Here is a 21,746-nt window from a genome sequence, read left to right on the forward strand (position 1 = left end):
TGCTGATACAGACTAACATGGCTGCTACTCTAAAAGGTCAATGGAAACAAGAGACTAGAGATTTAAAAAGAACCATAATGACCCTTAATAAATGTTTGTTACAGAGGAGTTTTAATATAGGCAGTTAAAAAGGAAAAAAAATCTGAATTTGTCAGAAGTTGGAGTTGGTATGGAAACAGCACAAAAGCAGATGAATATAGAACTAATATCCAAGCATCAGTTCTCAAGAAACAACTTGTCCAACAGGCTGATACAGTAACAACATGATAAAATTAATGCAAATTAAGATTATATGCTTCCAAAGGTGCTCAAGGCACTACAACCAGACACTGTGAGGTCTCCAGAAGAACTGCCTTGGAGAAGTACAACCATTAAGTTAATTCTGTCTTTACCTCTGGCAAGAAAGAAATTGGAGATGAATAGCCCTGCAGCTGTAGAGACAGCATATGACTCTGGAAAGATCATATAGATGTTAGCCATGGGATTAACTCTAGACAGACTGCCATAAATTCTATTACCTATAGCAATGACAGGCCAAAAGCACTTCCTTTGAATTAAGACTGAAATCTAGTCCTGAAGCTCTGCTACTCTGATATCTGATAATAGCCCTTTCCCTGCGATATGCTTAAGGATTCCCCTAGATCAGTGGTTCTCAAAGCCGGTCCGCCACTTGTTCAGGGAAAGCCCTCTGGTAGGCCGGGCTGGTTTGTTTACCTGCCATGTCCGCAGGTTTGGCCGATCGCCGCTCCCACTGGCCGCGGTTCACGGCTCCAGGCCAATGGGGGCTGCAGAAAGAGGCGCGGACTGAGGGACATGCTGGCCGCCCTTACCGCAGCCCCCATTGGCCTGGAGCAGCGAACCGCGGCCAGTGGGAGCCGCAATCAGCCAAACCTGCGGACGTGGCAGGTAAACAAACCGGCCCAGCCCACCAGGGGGCTTTCCCTGAACAAGCGGCGAACCAGCTTTGAGAACCACTGCCCTAGATAATCCAGCTCCTGGAACTAAATTAAGGGATTGTCTACACAGGGATTGTTATTATGTATTATTTGTATTACTGTAGTGTATAGGAGCCTAGTCACAAACCAGAATCCCACTGTGCTAGATACTGTACATCCACAGAACAAAAAGGTAGACTCTGGTACAGGGACTACAATCTAAATATAAAACAAGAGACAACAGATGAGTGCAGAGGGATGGGAAAGTATGTGCGTTCACGTTGCTTTGTTATGCCCGTTTTATGATACTTTCCTTGTTAACCTTTACATATGCACACCTATCCACTTTTTCAAGTTAACCACGCAGCATAGTGAGCAGACATCCCATGGTGCAATATTCCACCTCTCAGCTTTATATTCTGGGATTTTTCTTGGGATATACTGTGAGATGCTGTCAAGGCTGAATCCCCACCCTGTCACTTCGAGTACAGGAAGTGAGGGCCCGCAAGGATTTTAAAAATTAATACTTACCACTCCAGGCTTGTATTACATTCCCAAGGTTACAGCTTTTCTCTGACCTTGGCTTGGTAAACGCTGCCACCACCCAAATGCAAAAAAATCCCTTTAAACCCATGAAGGAGTACTTGGGAATTCCTCCCTGTGGGGTACCCTCAAGTCCTTTCACCCCCCCTCCGGGGAAGAGCTGAAAAAAAAAACAAAGGAAATTAGCTGTGGCTACCAGCTAATCAAACAACATGCACAAACCTCTCAGGACACCAACAATCCAATCCTGTTCTTAAAAAAGGTAAATTTTATTAAAAAGAAAATTACATCTGGAACTTAGGCTTTTTGCTAGACCTTAAAACAATCAATTACAAAAATTAAGCACCCAAAATAGCTTTCTTGGGGGGTTCAGCTTAAAGGTTACAAGCAAACAAAAGCATCAGGGGCTAGCACAGAGGAGATCCACATGCCAAAATAAGATAAACCTGATAGTGTCTAACTAAACATTCCCTATCCAAATTATTTCTTCTAGGTATGGAAAATACTTTTTCATACCTGGCTCAAACCTTACACAGCATTTCTGCTTATAGCTTTGCTTCCCCGTGTCCCTGCAGCCCAGAAAACAAAGGGAAAGTTTCTTTCCCCATTTTAAAAAGTTCTAGCCTTCCCATTGGCTCTTTTGGTCTGGTGCCCACTTTTTTTTTTTTTCCTTTACCTGGGGGACTTTTTAACCCTTTACACATAAAGCAAGTCAAGAACAGCTACCAAGAGGGATTTTACAGCTAACTGGCTTACTGGGTGTCCATCAAAGGGAGCTATCCCCCGACTTTATCACAGATGCCTACCAGAACTACAAGAATTCTGGGATGTAGGGTCACACTAACAAATGCCCCTGATTCCTTGGGAACCCATAAATTCATCTGTATTTTGCCAGCACCAATTCAATTTTCAAACTGCTTTCAGACAGCATGGAATACATACTGCTGAACACCGTGATCATCACAATAATTAGTACAAACAGGATGTGCACATTTATTGCAGTTGTTCAGCTGACTGCATTTAACTCAGCAGCTTCAAATGCAATGGTGATAAGGACTACAGGTAAGAGGAGCAGAAGGATGAAATCAAGCAATTACTTCTGCATACATATACCTGGAGGGGCTTTCCTCAGTGGAGCATCACTTCTGAAAGTAATCAACTAGCACTGACTGGTCGGATAGGATAGTGACACAGAACTGGGATGACCAGCAGTGGAAGCAGAACTTCAGGATGCAGAAGACTACCTACAGTGCTAATAAACAATGGTCACATAAACACCACCCTATACCGGAAATCTACTGACCGCTATTCCTACCTACATGCCTCCAGCTTTCACCCTGACCACACCACACGATCCATTGTCTACAGCCAAGCTCTGCGATACAACCGCATTTGCTCCAACCCCTCAGACAGAGACAAACACCTACAAGATCTCTGTCAAGCTTTCTTACAACTACAATACCCACCTGCAGAAGTGAAGAAACAGATTGATAGAGCCAGAAGACTTCCCAGAAGTTACCTACTACAGGACAGGCCTAACAAAGAAAATAACAGAACGCCACTAGCTGTCACCTTCAGCCCCCAACTAAAACCCCTCCAACGTATTATTAAGGATCTACAACCTATCCTGAAGGCTGACCCAACACTCTCACAAATCTTGGGAGACAGGCCAGTCCTTGACCTACAGACAGCCCCCCAACCTGAAGCAAATACTCACCAACAACCACATACCACACAACAGAACCACTAACCCAGGAACTTATCCTTGCAACAAAGCCCGTTGCCAGCTGTGTCCACATATCTATTCAGGGGACACCATCACAGGGCCTAATAACATCAGCCACACTATCAGAGGCTCGTTCACCTGCACATCCACCAATGTGATATATGCCATCATGTGCCAGCAATGCCCCTCCGCCATTTACATTGGTCAAACTGGACAGTCTCTACGTAAAAGAATAAATGGACACAAATCAGATGTCAAGAATTATAACATTCATAAACCAGTCGGAGAACACTTCAATCTCTCTGGTCACGCAATCACAGACATGAAGGTCGCTATCTTAAAACAAAAAAACTTCAAATCCAGACTCCAGCGAGAAACTGCTGAATTGGAATTCATTTGCAAATTGGATACTATTAATTTAGGCTTAAATAGAGACTGGGGGTGGCTAAGTCATTATGCAAGGTAGCCTATTTCCCCTTGTTTTTTCCTACCCCCCCCCAGACGTTCTGGTTAAACTTGGACTTAAACTTGGAGAGTGGTCAGTTTGGATGAGCTATTGCCAGCAGGACAGTGAGTGTGTGTGTGTGTGTGTGTGTGTGTGTGTGTGTGTGTGTGTGTGTCCGTCCGTCCTCGGGAAAAGGGGGTGGTGAGAAAGCCTGGATTTGTGCTGGACATGGCCCACCTTGATTACCATGCACATTGTAGGGAGAGTGGTCACTTTCGATGAGCTATTACCAGCAGGAGAGTGAGTTTGTGTGTGTGTGTTTTTGGAGGGGGGTGAGGGGGTGAGAAAACCTGGATTTGTGCTGGACATGGCCCACCTTGATTATCATGCACATTGTGTAGAGAGTTGTCACTTTGGATGGGCTATTACCAGCAGGAGAGTGAGTTTGTGTGGGGGGGGGTGGAGGGTGAGAAAACCTGGATTTGTGCTGGAAATGGCCCAACTTGATGATCACTTTAGATAAGTGATTACCAGCAGGACAGTGGGGTGGGAGGAGGTATTGTTTTATGATCTCTGTGTGTATATAAAGTCTGCTGCAGTTTCCACGGTATGCATCCGATGAAGTGAGCTGTAGCTCACGAAAGCTCATGCTCAAATAAATTGGTTAGTCTCTAAGGTGCCACAAGTACTCCTTTTCTTTTTGCGAATACAGACTAATACGGCTGTTACTCTGAAACCAGAACTACAACAGCACACCAACATGAGAGTTCCCCTCAGCAGAGAGAAATGTGTGGCCATTACCATCTGGAAACTCACCACTCGAGGGTTGTCAATCAGTAGTTTACTAGTTTGGTATAGGTAGATCAACTGATGAGGCTATTGTTATGGAGATTTGCAGAGCTATGAGGAGGGTGCTGCTGTGTTATGTTGCAAACTTGGCAATGAACACGTTACTGATAGCTTTGCACTGATGGGGCTCCCAAACTGCATATGCATTACTTATGTGACCCAGATACCTTCCGTTTGCCTCCCACACCAAGCCAATGTCTTTATCATCTACAAGAAGGGATATTTCCCCATGGTGCTGCAAGGCCTGGTAGAGCACGGTGGAAGGTTCACTGATACTCACATGGGACAGTCTGAAAAGGACCATGATGCCAGGATCTTTAGAAATTTAGGCATGTTTGTTGCAAAGATCAGGGAAACTTTTGCTCCTCAGACCACTTTGGACATTAACAGTTATGATGGCTTCCCTTGTTTAAAAAGCTGGATGCTTGAACAGGGAGAGCTCTCCTCCACAGCAGCTTCAGTATGGCTGTTTGAATGATGTACTTTTAATTGCCCAATCTGTCACATCATACAGTTATTGCTTCCCCTGAAGAATTTCCTCCTGGTGAGACCCCATGCAATACAAAAAGTCAAGGATGCCTTCTGTGGTGTCTTAGGTGCTTGGGAGTCTCATGTGCTTTGTGGAAAACCGCCCATCTCTCCATTTTTGGGTTAGGTGGTGACATTGCTTGCAAAAAATCCAGTCCAGTTGCTCACAGTATGGGCAGATAGTAGAAGCATTACCAGAGGTCCTGTTCTTGTCCCTTATCTTCAGCTACTTCTGTCACACCTCCTTTGCTTTGACTTGGCACTGGGAACAAGTCTGGGAGTGCCCACTGCTGTCATTTGCTATAACAATGTCTTGTAGACGTTTGCATTCCAGTGACTTCTCCACATGGGACTGGACATGCAGCTGTACAAAGAGGACAATCAAGTCCAGGAACACTGCAGGTGTCCACATGGAAGCACAAGGGGCATGGCTGCTATAATGGTCTTATGACTCATTGCCTGAACTCACAATTACCTTGTATCAAAAAGGGGCACACATGGCTGCATGCCAGCATTTAAACAGAGAGGTGGCATCCAGTCTAAATTAAACTGGAGCAGTGGAGGGCACACAGATTCGAAGACAGGCTGACTGAACTGTGAAGCAATACAGTCTGGGATAGCAGTGGGAGAACTGTCAGAAGCAAAGTAGTTAGGAATACATCATATGAATCATAAGCTAACAAACTCACTGTAAAGTACAGTCACTCCAATTCCAAACAGGATTAATTACTGCGACCTTACACCCCAAATAATTCACTTTTCAAAAAGCTTGTGCACGGACACAAGGCACTTTAATGAGAACCTGAGAGTCTGAGTTCAAGGAACTCTGGCAGCCAGCCCAGATGGTTTGGACTTCTGCCTGGAGGGCAGCTCTCTAACTTTTTAAATTTTACATTCATACACAAAGATTAACACTTATTATAATCAGATTTGTAAACTGAATATTTTAATTTTAAAATAGGCTATACACTAAAAGAAAGGGGTTTGGTTTTTTTTAAACAGACAGGGTGTATGGCCAGTTCAAGGTGTATGGCCAGTTTTCATAAATGAGAGTGTGTATGGGCAGAGGCAAGGTTTCTCAGCTCAATTGATTGCACATAGTGTGCTGCATAGAGCATTCCACTTCTGTCTAGCAAATAATTACCTATGATGGAATTTGTTTGGGTTTTTTTGTTTGTTTTTTAAACAAGAGAGGAAATTCCATACAACAAAAACATTAAAACTTGAGATTGCTAAGTGATTCTTCTTCAAAGTCAAGAAATGACAGTTAAGGTTGTGTAAACAAATGTAAACTTCCTTGTGAATATGTATTACAGTCTTTAATTTTACATGATTAAACACTGTTTCATATTTAATGCAGGGCCCTATTGCTGTTTATGTACACTACTAAGTGGGTCCCTTTAAGCCCAATAACTGAAACTGGCATTCCATCATTTATAGGTAATTTTCTAACAACAGTTTCCAGCATCACCTCTGATCATGATCAGCACAACTTCAACTTATCCAGGAAGTAATCACCACAAGTAAATTCCTCCCAAGTTTCCCTTATTTTAGACCCACATTTATTTGGGTCTTACACCTTATGTAACTGGCTTACCTGAGTATTATTGTAACTTGACATCAGAAACACTGATGTTTAGGCCACACAACTGTGAAAGACAACCACGATGACCCATACACCTCCATGGAGTTCCACTGACTCAACAAGTTGTCATACATGCAATAAGGGTGTTGTAAAAGAATGGACCCCTGAGTTCTACTGCAACTACCACTGCGGTATTGTAGAAACTGTAATCAAGGCATATTCTGCCTTCATGTTCAACTGCACATCTTACAAATGCTCACTCAAAAACTCCCTCTCCAGGGAGAACATATTTAGCAACCTATTTTCTAGCTAGTAAATTGTCATGCTTACTTACTCAAGGCTCTCATTCACCTGCGGGAGGAAAAAAGGGTCATGGATCCACATGATCAGTACTATGCCTCAGCTTTTAAACAGTCCCTTACTGTGCCAGACCTCCTTAAGGATAGGCCACATGGTCTCAACACCTCTGATACCAAGCCCTGGGCCTACACTAGGGGGTGGGTCGATCTAAGATACGCAACTTCAGCTATGTGAATAGCATAGCTGAAGGTGCGTATCTTAGGTCGACTTACCTGGCCGTGAGGATGGCAGCGAGTCGACCGCTGCTGCTCCCCTGTCAACTCCGCTCAGCCTCTCGTAAGCTGGAGTTCCAGAGTCGACGGGGAGCGCATTTGGGGATCAATTTATCGCGTCTAGATGAGACGCAATAAATCGATCCCCGATAGATCGATCACTACCCACCAATCTGGTGGGTAGTGAAGACCTGCCCTGAGTCTCTGGGCTCCAGCACTGCTGCTTCTAACCATGAGCTCCGCCCAGCAAGTCCAACCAAGATAGATTTCTGTTCAGAGACTTTCAACCTCTTCAGGAATTAATGCACCCCAGCAAGTATTTGAAGAGACACCAGGCACACTTTTCAAAACTGTAGGACTTACTAGTCAACTGGAATACAGCATTGGGAAGTCTTTAGATTAGCACAGAGAAACAGAGGTTAAGATATAGTCTATACTGGCTAAAGCCAAGGTTTCCTTGAGCCATACTGCTCTAGAAACCATCTTGGTTTCCTTTCTCTCTGTTTCTGTCCCTTTGCCTGTCAGCCTCAGGTCAGAACTTCCTCTGTCTCTCAAAAAGCCAGCTCTGATCCTAGCCTCCTTTCACCTCCCATTCTACTGTCATCCTCTTAAAGGACCACTGCTGAGTCATTAGGTGTCAACTGTGCAATCACTAGATTTCCCATTGTCTTTCCAGATCCTCCACTGGTGTGAGTTTCAGCCAGTCCTTAACAATCCATTCATACCACCCCAGACAGTTATATGACCCAAACAACCTCATATCTCCCGCTTTGCCGCAGGAGCATTTTAACCCATCTAAACCCCTGGATAGCAATCCCTACTCAAGTCAGTCACAGGAAATTCCCACTTCATCACAGAAAGCATAACTGAGCAAAAACAAACTGGGAAGCACAAAAGTGGGAGAGGCAGTTTCTCCATGAACCCCTAATCCCCAAGCATTTACAGAAGTACCTCTGCTGCTACTCTGTGGGCTTACAGTATGTGTGGGTGAAACACATCACTGTATACCACATTAGAACATAAAAACAGACATACTGTTTTTCTGCTCAGACCAATGATCCATCTAGCCTAGTATCCTGTCTTCTGACAGTGGTCAATACCAGATGCTTCAGAGGGAATAAACATTCTCCTCTTCTAAAAAGGTAATCACCATCATAGAAGTTCAGCAGAAGTTAAAGCTGCTAGAATCAGCCTTATCTTCCACTCTATGCCTTCACCCCACTTGGGAAAGAGATATTGCCAAAGCATGGACAAAGGAACCAGCAGCACCACAACTCCTAAAGAGTTGCAGGTGTATGATCCCCATGGTGATGCATCTTTGGAAGCACTGCAAAGGGCCTGGCACCCAAGATCAGAACTTCCTTTCCATGGATACCCATAGGATCATCATGTTTAAGACCATGCCCCACTACCTCCTTTGCAAACCCAAGCCAACATTCATCAGAAACGCAGCTAACTTCACCCCTCCTCCACAGATTTCACCACAGCTTTTCATGGTTGTAAGTTAGAGTCAATGACTGCACCCACTTTGCTCAGACAAACTGCTCAGGACTCCAACAGACATTTTGCCTGAGGAAGGAAGTGCAGGATTAAGCTCATAACTTTTGAGAACTAACACGGGACAGGATACAATGTTTTCTTATTATTTTACTGATTTGAAGTTCTTTGATGCAATTGTTTTAGTTGATAGTTAATTCAAAATAAAAAAAATAGTAAACATTTATTCCATCATCACGGTGTTTTGAGAAGACATTTTACCAATTACAATGTGTGTGCATTTTAACAGTTTCTAACAAGCAAATATTTTGATGATAAAAGTCTTAGTCTTAACCATTCAACCTACAATTACATAGTACAAATTAAAATAGCCTAAAAATACTTAAATTTGACATGGAAGTCAGTAGATATTTTCATTTTTCTTAACACTTAATTTCTAATAGAAGTACTTTTTCATGAAATAAAATCAAACTCACAGCTTCTTAAAAATATACCCATAGAAAACAACAAAATGTTTTCATTTGCATTCTTATTACTCAAAGATAAACGCTATCATTGGCACAGACCCAAATGTTACTCTCCAGGGTGTACATACCACTGAATAATTTGTTCAAACGTCAGTTGTAATTTTCAAAAATCCTTTCTTGCCTCTGAATCTTAAACATCTGTAACAAATACTTGTTTTGAGAGTGCTTTACATTCATGACATCTGACCTTCTGCTGTATGCACCACAAAATTTAAGTTTCAAATACCATGCAAGCAGGAAATCGGATCATACCAGCAGTAGCCATCTGCATGGTCCAATATCAAATATTAGTTCTTGGTTGCACAAAGTCATGTGTTACAAATCTTTTTCCGCAGCTTCTACAATTAATTGTAATTTGCTGCTTCTAAAATGTGTTTCTTATGGGACATCTGGCTTTGAAACCTCTACCTTACCATTGAAAAAATACTTAGTGTCTGGATGTTGTTTTTATATATACGTAAAATATATAGCTATATATATGAAAGAGACAGAAAGAGAGAGAGAGAGCACTGCATGGGTGGCATAACTAGGACCAGGTTTTCCAAAACAAAACAAAAATCTCTAATTCCAGAAATAGATTGACTTTCATTACAGAACATTCATCACCTAAATGTAATGCAGAAATGTTCTCCAATGTAATTACTTTCAGATATCGAACTATTGGTATCAAATATTAACCGTTCATTAAGCAAATTGTGGAAGTTCCACAGAAGATGTGTAAATCATATGTTTATTTCCCAGGACTCTAAATTAATATAATTGGAGTATCTATTGAAATGAAATAAATGTTTAGACAAAGAAAGAAAGCTAGAACGTGCTTTAGTGTTGAAGTGTTCCAACATATTTGTTGATTGACAATGAATGCTGAAGTATGGCAAGATGCTACTGCATATTTCACAAAGCACTGTACTTTTTTTTAAACTCATATACGCAAAATATAATAATATCCAGTTGCTCGTATGATACCAGATTTCATTGTGGTGGAATGAAAATTTTACAGACACGAAATGTTGTTTTGCGTCTGTCACAAACAACTAAATAAAAAGCTTTTAAAAGACACTAAAAAATGTCTTCCAAGAAGACTTTATATTTTAAGCCAATAACTTATTACATCAAAACAGAAAAGATAGCTATACTGAAATAATATGAACTTTAATAAAGCATTCCTATAGTAATAACTCATCTCTTGAAGAGACAGCCTAGTGATGCTCTATATAACTTAATCCAGCAGTAGGACATAACTTCTTGGGTGGTAAAAGTTGGAAGCACTTAGGATGCTATGTTGCTCTTGAGATTCATTTGCTACCTAGTCATAGGAAAATTTTGGCAGAGATTCATTAACCTGCTTTTACACCTGCAGGCAAATTTTACAGCAAATAAAGTGAAAGAAAAAGGAAAATCTGAATAGAAAGCATTGCAGTCCTTGTGTATTAACCATGATTACTGCTTCTGTGCAGACAAAGACTTTTGGCCAGACATGACAGACAAAAAGACATTAGCATTCCTGTAATACAACATTAACTACTTTATCAATTTTTTTTAAAAAAACCCTCAATTTTAACAATTATATTTTATATAAACTCATCACAGGCTTCCTACCTGGACTCCATCCTTCAGTTTCAAGATGCACTCCATTGTATTGATAGTGATGACAACTGGTTCTGAGCCTAGTTTTGTCCATGGTACATGGATTCGTAATTCATGAATATGTCCACTTAAAAAACTAAACGGTAGTTTCAGCTCCTAAAAAACACGAATTAACCAATTAGATATTCAAACTTAATTAAAAACAAAATCACAACTGTCAAGGACACATTTGCTACTTTACAAAAAAAACAACGAGAATAAAATCTTAAGAGCCACTTCATGCCTGCGCCCTCCCCACAAAAAAACCCTCAAGAGTTCTTTTTTTCCACTGTCAGTTATGTATGGCATAATTCTTGACACTTTAGTTAATAATTGGTCACATGCATTTACTCACACACATTTATTGTGCTTATGTGTTGAAAGAAAACATCTGGATTCTACTATATCCCTGATAATTAAAGAAGGTTTAAAACACAGTCTCTCTTATATGCAGCTACAGTGAAATGCATCACTACTCTAGAAACATAACTAGAGCATACTCACAACAATTAACAATGAAAGTTAATTATATTCATACGCATGCTGTATTATTTCTATAGTGCCTGTGGAGTGCATGGAGAGTTACAGATTTATATTAAAAAATGCATAGCGGTGAAAAGAGGTTTTTACTCCTAAAACCTTTTAGTACTTCATTGGGAGTTGCAAGTGCTCTGTACCTATTAGGAACAGGCTCAAATCACATGGAAGACAGCAAGAAATGATAAACACAAAGATGGAGCAGGTACTTAAAGAATGAGGGCTATGGTTTTATTACATATGTAACTTGTTGGTTCCTTTTTATCTATAAAGTTGAGTTTGTACTCTTTTCCTCCAGTGTTAACATAATATTTGAAGTTAAGGGAACAAGTCAAACAAGAGGAAAGGAGATCAACATGGGAAGACTAATCGAATCAGGCTACACTCCACACAGCAAAGATTTACTTTGTGGTTTATTTGACACACGGATGAGAGTTTCTGTACACACTGTATATAAAACAAATCTTTTGAACATGGTCAGGTTGAAATACATTCAGGGTTTTTTTTTAAACTATAAGAATTTCTTCCACTATAACCTATGTACAAGACTTCAATTAATTTTAATTATGTAAAAATTTTGAAGAGTCTCCATTATTCCATTCAAAATAATTTGGGACAAGGAAAAGACTGACATCCAAAGTTTCTTAAAGGACCACGTTTTAATTAACTTTAACTCCAAACAAAGATCTACTTGTAATTCTCAGAAAATTCATTCTGTACTCAAAATGTTGTAGGTCATTTTGCTGCCTATAACAAATGGAGTCAATCACATTACATCAGCTTTCCAACAGCCCAAACAAGCAGGGAAGAATAAGAAGCACTAAGCTCTCCAACAGCCTGATAAAATAAAAAATGTACAACATACAGGTGAGGCTTTCACAAAGGAAAATAGCAGGCCAGTACGAGCTGCAATTTAATTGAGTTGTAGAAATAAGCTAGCCTTCTTGTTTCTCAAATATTTAATTTCTATGCCAATCATCAGTATAGCAATGTTTATTTAGACACTGATTTGCCTTTACATGTGGGAATTCTAAGTTTACTTTAAAAGACATTCTGAAAGAGCTTTTTTCCACTATTTACCAGATGGATTTAACTCAAAGTCCCATTTGTGTCCAAAGCTTCCTACAAGATATGGAAAAATCCTTTGAATGAAGGAAAAAAAAAAAGAAAAACACACTTCTGAAAGCAGGAAGTGGAGCAAAACACTGAGAGATAGATTGCCTATATACTTAGAAGGTAAGTTAACCTTCCTGTGTCAAAGGAATGTTGATTCAAATGTTGTCTGACATTATCCTAATTGGACAAATAATTGTCTCTGCAGTGATATAATGCAAACCCTTTGTTGTGGTACTTAAGAATGATAATTGAGGCAACACAGAACAAGTGTGCACGCCACATTTAGTAATTTAACAAACAAACATACCAGAGGCCTTATTTTTATTCCCCTTCCATTCTCATGAAATCTTTTCCCATTAAACTAAGTACTACATGGAATGTTGAATAATATTTCTTGTAACTATACTAGATTACATTTGCTTAATACTTAACACTTACATAATGTTTTACATGTTTGAAGTAGTATACAAACATTAAAAGATATATGCTGTAGCTCAAACAATATACAGGTTCAATGCAGAAATTGTTGGGTTAGATTCTTTGGCTTGTGTTATGCAGGAGGCCAGACTAGATGATTTTAGTTCTCTCTTCTAGCCTTAAAAATCTATGAACCCTCAATATCCCTGTGGGACAGGTAGGTAAGTTAAGTATTATTACCTCTACTTCCATATTAATATCAAAACTTGTCTTCCTCACATTCAGGATTCTGCTCTATAAATAATATATTACAGTGATGCCTCACAATAATAATAAAGGCATTTTGTGTTTGCAGTTCCCAGATTAGGTTAAACTAATTTTTAAAGACAGGTTTTTTTCATATTTTCCCTTTATGGTACTGCTACAAGGTAGAGTTAAGGTTCTTTGGGTGCTTTAACCGTGCATTTCTGTACATATTTGGATTTCTCTTAAGGGTAACCTTAACCAGATCTAAATATTAATGGTAGCTTCAGTACAAGTGATCATGACTTGATCAGATTTCTGATATGCAAACAGAATAAAGTTCAGACCAGTAATTATACACACACACAGAGTCCAGACTGTAAACTATCTAGTTTGTCCCAATGCAGCCTTCGCAGATGCTCCGTGCCACCCACCACAGCAGCAGCTTCCCTTCCCTGACCAGCGCACCGTCTACCTCTGCAACCGTACCCCTTCCAGTGGCACAGAGGAAGACCGGGGACTACTTTACCTCCCACACACACACAGAGCCCGCAGCCCCTGCCCCGCCCCCAGCCTAAATGCAGTCCTGCTGCCCAGCTGGCCACCCCCCACGAAGCTCCCAGGGCCTGCTGGGGCTGCTCCCAGCTGCCGCGGCCTGGGGCAGGAGAACCCATTCGACACCCACACATAGCGGGTTAACGGTTAGGGTGGGTTAACAGTAAGACCAATACTTACCGGTTAACCGGTTAATATTTTACATCCCTACTTTCAATACTTCTAATGATTTGAAGATATACAACAACTTCAAAACATTATTTTATTTTACTTTTAAGGGCAGATTCACCAATACACCAGAGAAGCACAAAGCAGTCAGAATATATTGTTAAGTGAGATTTACTGCTGCTTTGCATTGCCAAAGCAGCGTAAAACTATCAAACTGTAAGGTGAATATGTTCCTTACTTTGCAATTGACTTATTAATTTATAAAGCTGTCTTGGTGAGACCAGCAATATGAGAAAAAGGTAGAAGCTGTTCAGCCCCAAAGTCCCATTGGTTGTATGCAATTAGAGATCTCTCTGCATTTCTGCTTCAGTTCCCCGGCAGTGCTACCTTGAGCACAGCTGAGAGTCCTTTAAGCACAATCATAATGCAGCCACAGAACCTTTAAACAGCAGTGTAACTAGATCAAATAATCTATAAAGGACAGTCTTTTTGTTCTGTGTTTATACAGTGCCTAGCATAATGGGGTCCTGGTCCACGAGTAGGACTCCTAGATTCAATGGTAAGAAAAATACAGTAATACCACCACCGGAGAGAATGCCGGACATGTATTCTGTCTCCCTCACACTACTGACTCATTCAACCAATAGCAACGTTGCATGCAAGACAGCTGTAAAAGGAAAGATTATGATTTGTTGAGTTTCTTCTGATACCACAATGCCCACCCCCCTTAAAAGTTGCCTGAGCTAGTGATTTCTATAGTAATACAAAATAGTTAATAACTTAATTTAAATATAATTTTTTCCACTATAATCTATGTACAAGATTTCAATTAATTTTAATTATATAAACATTTTGAAGAGTCTCCATTATTCCATTCAAGATCATTTGGGACAAGGAAGAGGCTAACATCCAAAGTTTCTTAAAGGACCACATTTTAATTAACTTTAAACTCCAAACAAAGATCTACTTGTAAATTCTCAGAAAATTCATTCTGTATTCAAAAAGTGAGTGCTGTCATTTTTATGAGGATGCATGTATTTTTCATACATAAAGATGCTGAATCTTTCCTTTAAGTGAAAAATGGAACTCAGGTTTAACTACACAGTTGCAACCAGTGCCTGCATAACAAAGAAAAAAAAAATACACATGCTCTTGAGGTAAATTGAACTGAAGTTAAATTTCATTTATATGCACTTATTAGCATTATTTATATAAAATTCTGCAAATTATTTTTTAAAAAACCTTAAGTTAACAGGAGGGTGGCCTGATAGCCCAGGAGACTGAAACACTCTTTGGGCTTGATCTAAGCCTTCCTGGATGTCAATGAGAATCTTTCAATTGAGTTTAGTGAATACTGGCTCCAACTTGGCATCAACAGTATAGATTCAGCACATTTCCTCATGTTGCTTTTGCAGTGTACCCCCATCCCAGCTTGGAGCGCCTTCCTCTAGAACTGTGGTTCTCAAACTTTTTTTTTCACGGACCACTTGAAAATTGCTGAAAGTCTTGATGGACCAAATATTAAACTCAATACTTACATGAACTTTACACATCATAGTAGCTGAGCACTTTGCAGACAAACAATAATTAATGTGTCCTCACAACATTCCTTCTTACTATGATTATCCCATTCTACCAGTGGGGAACTAAGGCACATACAGATTAAGGACCCAGTCTTGCAAACACATACACAAGGGAGCAATTTTGCACACATAATTAGTCTCACTAAGCTCAGTGAGATTTGAAGGTGCAAATGTTTGCAGGATGGAGGCCTACACAACTTGCCCACAGACAAAAAGAAAGTTTATGGCAGAGCCATTAAACGAACCCAGATTTCCTGGATCACCAGAAAACTATGCTTTCTTTCTGAGATTCAAGGGATTCTATTCCAATCCAACTACTTCAGAAAACATGTACACTTACTATACTTAGTAAAAGTAATTATGTTATGGCAGGAATCACCAGATGGGATTGTTAAACAGAGCCTTACAAGTACATTAGAACGGCCACACTGAGTCAAACAAACAGTCCACCTAGCCCAGCATCCTGTCCTCTGACAGTGGCCAATAGCAGGTGCCCCGGGGGAATGAACAGAACAGGCAATCAAGTGGTTCATCCTATCATCCACTCCTAGCTTCTGGCAAACAGAGGCTACGGACATTCAGAGTATTGCGTTGCATCCCTGCCCATCCTGGTTAATAGCCATTGACAGACCTATCCTCCTGAAACTTATCTAGTTCTTTTTTTAAGTCTTTTCTTAGGCTTGATCTACACTACCGACTTATTTCAGTATAACTATGTCGGTCAGGGGTGTGGAAAATCCACACCCTCGAGGGATGCAGTTATACCAACCAAACTCCATAGACAGCGCTATGTCAACAGGAGGACTTCTCCCATTGACATAGCTACTGCCTCTCTGGGAAGTGGAGTACCTACACCTAGAAGCTCTCCCATCAATGTAGGTAGTATCTTCACTAAGCGCTACAGAGGTTCAAGGAGTCTTAGAAGAAATGCTGTTTTGTTAGTTTTGTGATGCAGTTTCCTTTTGAGGGAGCTGTGGAAAGCAACACGATGTTTTGCTCTCTGCTTTAATTTAAATGAAGTCAATTCTAGGTGCAGACCTGCTTCCTAGGAACCAGGCAGCGTGTGGGCTGAGATTCCTGAAAGAGCGGATTGCCTACATGCTGTTTGTGAATGCACCTGCACAAGGACTAGAGAATAAGGTGTAAATAAAAACAAGTTACCCACAGAAAATACCAGTAGTCCACACTATCAATGTGCCCTTCAAAGGAAAACTGACCTACAAGGCTCTATCACTCAGTGGAGAGGAAATACGAGCAATCACCAAAGTGGGATACTTTCCAAGGAGAGAAATCGTGAGCAGCTATTGTTGCTGAACCAAAATGGAACAAATAAGTGAAACACTAGCAGAAATCAAAGCACATCAGAAGAAATTAAAAGAAGACCTAACATAGTATCTGGAAACTTCTCAGAAAGAAGTTAGGGATAGCCCAAAGGCAGAGATCTAACATAATCAGCTGGAAACAAAACCTCTGTTGATTAGGAAGACATGAAGGGTCAGGACATATTTTGAAACCCAGCTACAAAAGGCCTAGTCTGTGCCGGCAAAGTGGATTGAACAGGTGACCACTGACTTAATTACCATAGACAAAAAGGTTTTTCAGGAACCAGAAATAACAAGAAAGCTTAGGCCAACACAGAATTTGCTAATAAAGCTGAGATGCAGCAAGGACTTCAGGGACTGAGAAACTGCTTTGCGAGAAAACTCAGGAGGGTGCAGAGAGCCTTAGAAGTCAGCTACTGCCATAGGAATCAAGCCAGAATTTAGGTAAAACTAGAGATTTCCACGCTATTTGTATCCTGCAGGAACTCTGAAGAGGAAAAAACAAATGTTCAGGGGCTAAAATAATTCAGAAGTCCCACTATCTTTGAGGGAAAAACTTTCTGGGAGACTCTCTTAGCTCATTTTACCATACCCAAATGAATGGTTGGTGATACGAACAGAAGAATGTTTGGGGATGAGGGTGTTCTTGCTGCTAGCTTGAATGGTGCTGTAAACTTAAACCACAAAAAGAGAAACTGAGTTGGTACAAGCCTCTGATATGAAGTTTGGAGCCAGCCATCAATATGACCTGAGCCAGGGCTCAGCAAAGGGGTAAAAGAGACCCTATATTAACTGACAAATGACCTGAGGAAATTAGATATGCCAGAAACATCAGATACAAGCAAGGATACTCAGCTGGACATGGACTTGCAAACTGAGATCACCAAAAGGGATCAGACACTTGGTGAGGGAGGGGAATTTGCTACAGAACTACAGTCTTTCCATTCACAGCCCAGCAGAAAGAGGAAAGCCGCTACTGAAAAAGTTGGAAGCTCTCTGCAATGAGTCCCGTAAGTTAAAATCTGCACCTAAATCATTAAAAGGAGGATTTTAATTTGATTCACAACATTTTGAATGGTTTTAAATATCATTAAATTCAGTTAGTAAAATAAAAGATTGATAATATTTTTTAAAGGGAGAAGCAGTTCAGTTAAGTGCTGGTACTGTGAAATGACAGATCACTGAAAGAAGGGATATGCTCCATAAAGAGATGGCTCTCTCTTCAAGCCCAGTGATTTGCAGAAATGCAAATCTTCCCGGTTCATCCACTAGAACAGGGGATGTAGGATTCCCAGAGCAGCTAAAGGCTGAGCAACAGGGAAAAAACCTCCAAAGATAGGAACAAAACAGATAGCAAAAATAGTAATGATTGTAAGTGACGAGTGATCTACAGATAGTATCTTGAACATTTTACTGAACTTATTTTAAATTGAGCTACTGTTAACATACCTGTTCAAGTACATCCAGCTTTAATTCAAGTTTGCTAAGAACCACATCTCCTCCCCATAGTGACAGCTGTAGATCTGAGGGCTTCAAGTTCTTAATGTAGCGATTCACATAACTCATTAAAATAGGAGTCACGTACGACTCTAGCATTGTGGAAGATTTCTGGATTATACACCAAGCACTAAAAAAAAACAGTAAGAGATCACATTAAAAATTAGCATTAGTTAGTACAATGTTTGGAAATGTGACAATTTATTTCAAGTTTTGAACGTAAGAATGGCCATAGTGGGTCAGACCAAAGGTCCATCCAGCCCAGTATCCTGACTACAAACAGTGGCCAATGCTAGGTGCCCCAGAGGGAGCAAACCTAACAGGTAATGATCAAATGATCTCTCTCCGGCTATCCATCTCCACCCTCTGACAAACAGAGGCTAGGGACACCATTCCTTACCCATCCTGGCTAATAGCCATTAATGGACTTAACCTCCATGAATTTATCTAGTTCTCTTTTAAACCCTGTTATAGTCCTAGCCTTCACAACCTCCTCAGGCAAGGAGTTCCACAGGTTGACTGTGTGCTGAGTGAAGAAGAACTTCCTTTTATTTGTTTTAAACCTGCTACCCATTAATTTCATTTGGTGGCCCCTAATTCTTATATTATGGGAACAACTAAATCTCTTTTCCTGATTCACTTTCTCCACACCACTCATGATTTTATATACCTTTATCATATCCCCCTTAGTCTCCTCTTTTCCAGGCTGAAAAGTCCTAGCCTCTTTAATCTATCCTCAGATGGGACCAGTTCCAAACCCCTAATCATTTTAGTTGCCCTTTTCTGAACCTTTTCTAATGCCAGTATATCTTTTTTGAGATGAGGGGACCACATCTGTACGCAGTATTCAAGATGTGGGCGTATCATGGATTTATATAAGGACAATAAGATATTCTCCGTCTTATTCTCTATCCCTTTTTTAATGATTCCTAACATCCCGTTTGCTTTTTTGACTGCCGCTGCACACTGCGTGGACTTCTTCAGAGAGCTATCTACGATGACTCCAAGATCTTTCTCCTGATTAGTTGTAGCTAAATTAGCCCGCATCATATCGTATGGATAGTTGGGGTTATTTTTTCCAATGTGCATTACTTTACATTTATCCACATTCAATTTCATTTGCCGTTTTGTGAGATCTTTTTGAAGTTCTTCACAGTCTGCTTTGGTCTTAACTAGCTTGAGCAGTTAGGTATCATCTGCAAACTTTGCCACCTCGCTGTTTACACCTTTCTCCAGATCATTTATGAATAAGTTGAATAGGACTGATCCTAGGACTGACCCTTGGGGAACACCACTAGTTACCCCTCTCCTTTCTGAAAATTTACCATTTATTCCTGCCCTTTGTTCCCTGTCTTTTAACAGGTCTCAATCCATGAAAGGATCTTCCCTCTCATCCCATGACAACTTAATTTATGTAAGAGCCTTTGGTGAGGGACCTTGTCAAAGCCTTTCTGGAAATCCAAGTAAAGTAAGTAAGTATAACCCCTGTTTTCTTACTAAACTGGGGTTATATATACTTAAAGAAAACATTCAGTACTCAAAATGTACATATATTAAATATTTGTGTTCATGAATTTCCAACCTATTTGTATTAGAACCAGTAGTAGGCTTGTACAAAATATAAAAAATAAAGCATCAGGACAGCATGCGTGCCATATCCTTACATAATATTTTACAGCAGGAAAATAGTAATTGCTGGATCCATATAAATCCTGCTAATTTATAAACTTACCTTTCGCTGATGACAGACAGACAGATTAGAACATTGGCTTGGGCTGAACTAGCACCAATCTTAAAAATTGTCCAAAATTCATTATAAGATATCAAGAGTGAAGTTCTATTTCCTGCCACTCTTGGCAAACCAACGTTTTTTTAAAATCCAGCTAAACATAAATTGCATTTGGCATAGCACAGTTTTTGACATGGATAGTCACAAGACATGCACATCTTATTTTCACGACTGCCCAGCATATAATGCAATCTTATATTAGCCCACTTCAATACTACACAAATCCTATAAATAGGGTTGGCAGATTTTGATTTTTATTTCTTTTATCATTTTGATGAACAATATTGGTTTAATTTTAAACATTTTTTCTCAATTGTTATCTATTTAAATTTTCACAGTTGTACAAAATTATGGGGGGGTGAGTTAGAATAATTATTTAATGAAAGTAGCAGTTCAGATTTAATGAGTTAAAGCTTTATAAACCATAAAGCCCAAATTCTCAACATCACATGTCAAACATACAAAGTAAACATCCTTAAACCAAACTTTAATAAGTTCTCAAGAAGCATTTTTCTTACTTTGCCTGTCTGTAAATTTCAATTATTATAGAAGGAATTTTTTTGTAGGTTTATCTACTGTGAAATTAACATTTCCTGACATTTACCAATAAAAAACTAATCATTCCACACCTATCTATACTTCAGGACATTCACCCCTCACTAACACCTGCCTTCAAAGCTCCCACCCTCACCATCAACCCTCACCACCACCTGCCCCCAATCCGCACACTTACCCCACACCCCTACCTGCCCCCAACCCTCCCACACTCACCCCTCATCACCGCCAGCCTGCAGCCCTTCCACACTCCTGCCCCTCACCCCTCCCGGCTTTCACCACCACCCCTACCCCCCGCACCCCTGCCTGCTCCCAACCCTCCCACTTGCCCCTCACCATCCCCTGCCCCCAACACCTGCCCCTCACCCCGACCCCTCTCGCCCCTCACCGCTGACTGACCCCAACCCTCCCCCTTGGGTAATGGTAAATGGCGCAGGGTTAAAGGCCTCCCAGGTAGAGATAGGGGTAATTGTGCTGCGGGTGAAAGCCCCCAACACTCCCACACTCCCCCGGCCACACCCCAGCCCCGCACTCGCCACGACCTGCCGCCACCCAACCCCTTCACGCTGCTGCCGCCCCACCTTCCCAGCACCCACCCCCAGCACTCTCCCCGCCCCTACCGTGGTCCCCAGGGCCCTCTCCCCGCCGACCCCGGCAGCCGACCTCCTGAGCCCCCGTCCCAGGCTAACCTGCCCGCAGCGCCTCACCGTGACGGCTGGCAGCCGCGGCCGTTACCGCTCGGCCAGGCAGTTCCGGGTTCCCCGGCGGGTGTCCTCCCCTCACGCGCCCCCCCCGCAGCGGCTCCGGCGCGTTCTCGGCGCAGGCTCGGTCGCGCCGACCGGCCGGAAGGTTCCAGCGGTGACACCGGGAGGCGGGAACGCCGCGCGCGCCTTGCCTGGCCTCGGTGCTGCAGCTGCGCGTTGGGGGCTTAGCGCTGCGGGGGAGGGCGATCACTGGGGCGGGAGGGTAAATGGTGCCGGAGTAAAAGCCCCCCGGTGGAGATGGGGGTGGGAGGGTAAATGGTGCTATGGTAAAAGTCCCTTGGGTAGAGATCGGGGGGAAGATAAATGGTGCTGAGGTAAAAGCCTCCTTTCCCCCGAGTGGAGATGGGGGAAGGGTAAATGGTGCCAG

At 41.3% G+C, this 21,746-nt stretch overlaps 1 protein-coding gene across 13 annotated transcripts in view; it reads right to left on the minus strand.

Moving 5' to 3' along the window:
* Positions 1-21,463, minus strand: part of VPS13B (vacuolar protein sorting 13 homolog B) — a 922,277-nt gene extending 900,814 nt beyond the window's left edge. For 3 of the 13 annotated variants that reach the window (XM_073330465.2, XM_073330462.2, XM_073330466.2), the window contains exons 1-3: positions 21,323-21,463; positions 18,224-18,401; positions 10,807-10,950 (exon numbers count right to left, since the gene is read on the minus strand). In XM_073330465.2, the coding sequence (XP_073186566.2) occupies positions 10,807-10,950; positions 18,224-18,370 (291 nt within the window). In that variant the 5' untranslated portion in view covers positions 18,371-18,401; positions 21,323-21,463. Of the gene's footprint in view, positions 1-10,806; positions 10,951-18,223; positions 18,402-21,235 lie in introns of all 13 variants that reach the window. The other 10 variants (XM_073330467.2, XM_073330468.1, XM_073330469.1 and 7 more) reach the window with 7 other exon arrangements.
* Between the last annotated feature and the right edge of the window lie 283 nt (positions 21,464-21,746).

The sequence above is a fragment of the Lepidochelys kempii genome, chromosome 2 (genome assembly GCF_965140285.1).
Source record: "Lepidochelys kempii isolate rLepKem1 chromosome 2, rLepKem1.hap1, whole genome shotgun sequence".
Taxonomy (NCBI): Eukaryota; Metazoa; Chordata; order Testudines; family Cheloniidae; genus Lepidochelys; species Lepidochelys kempii.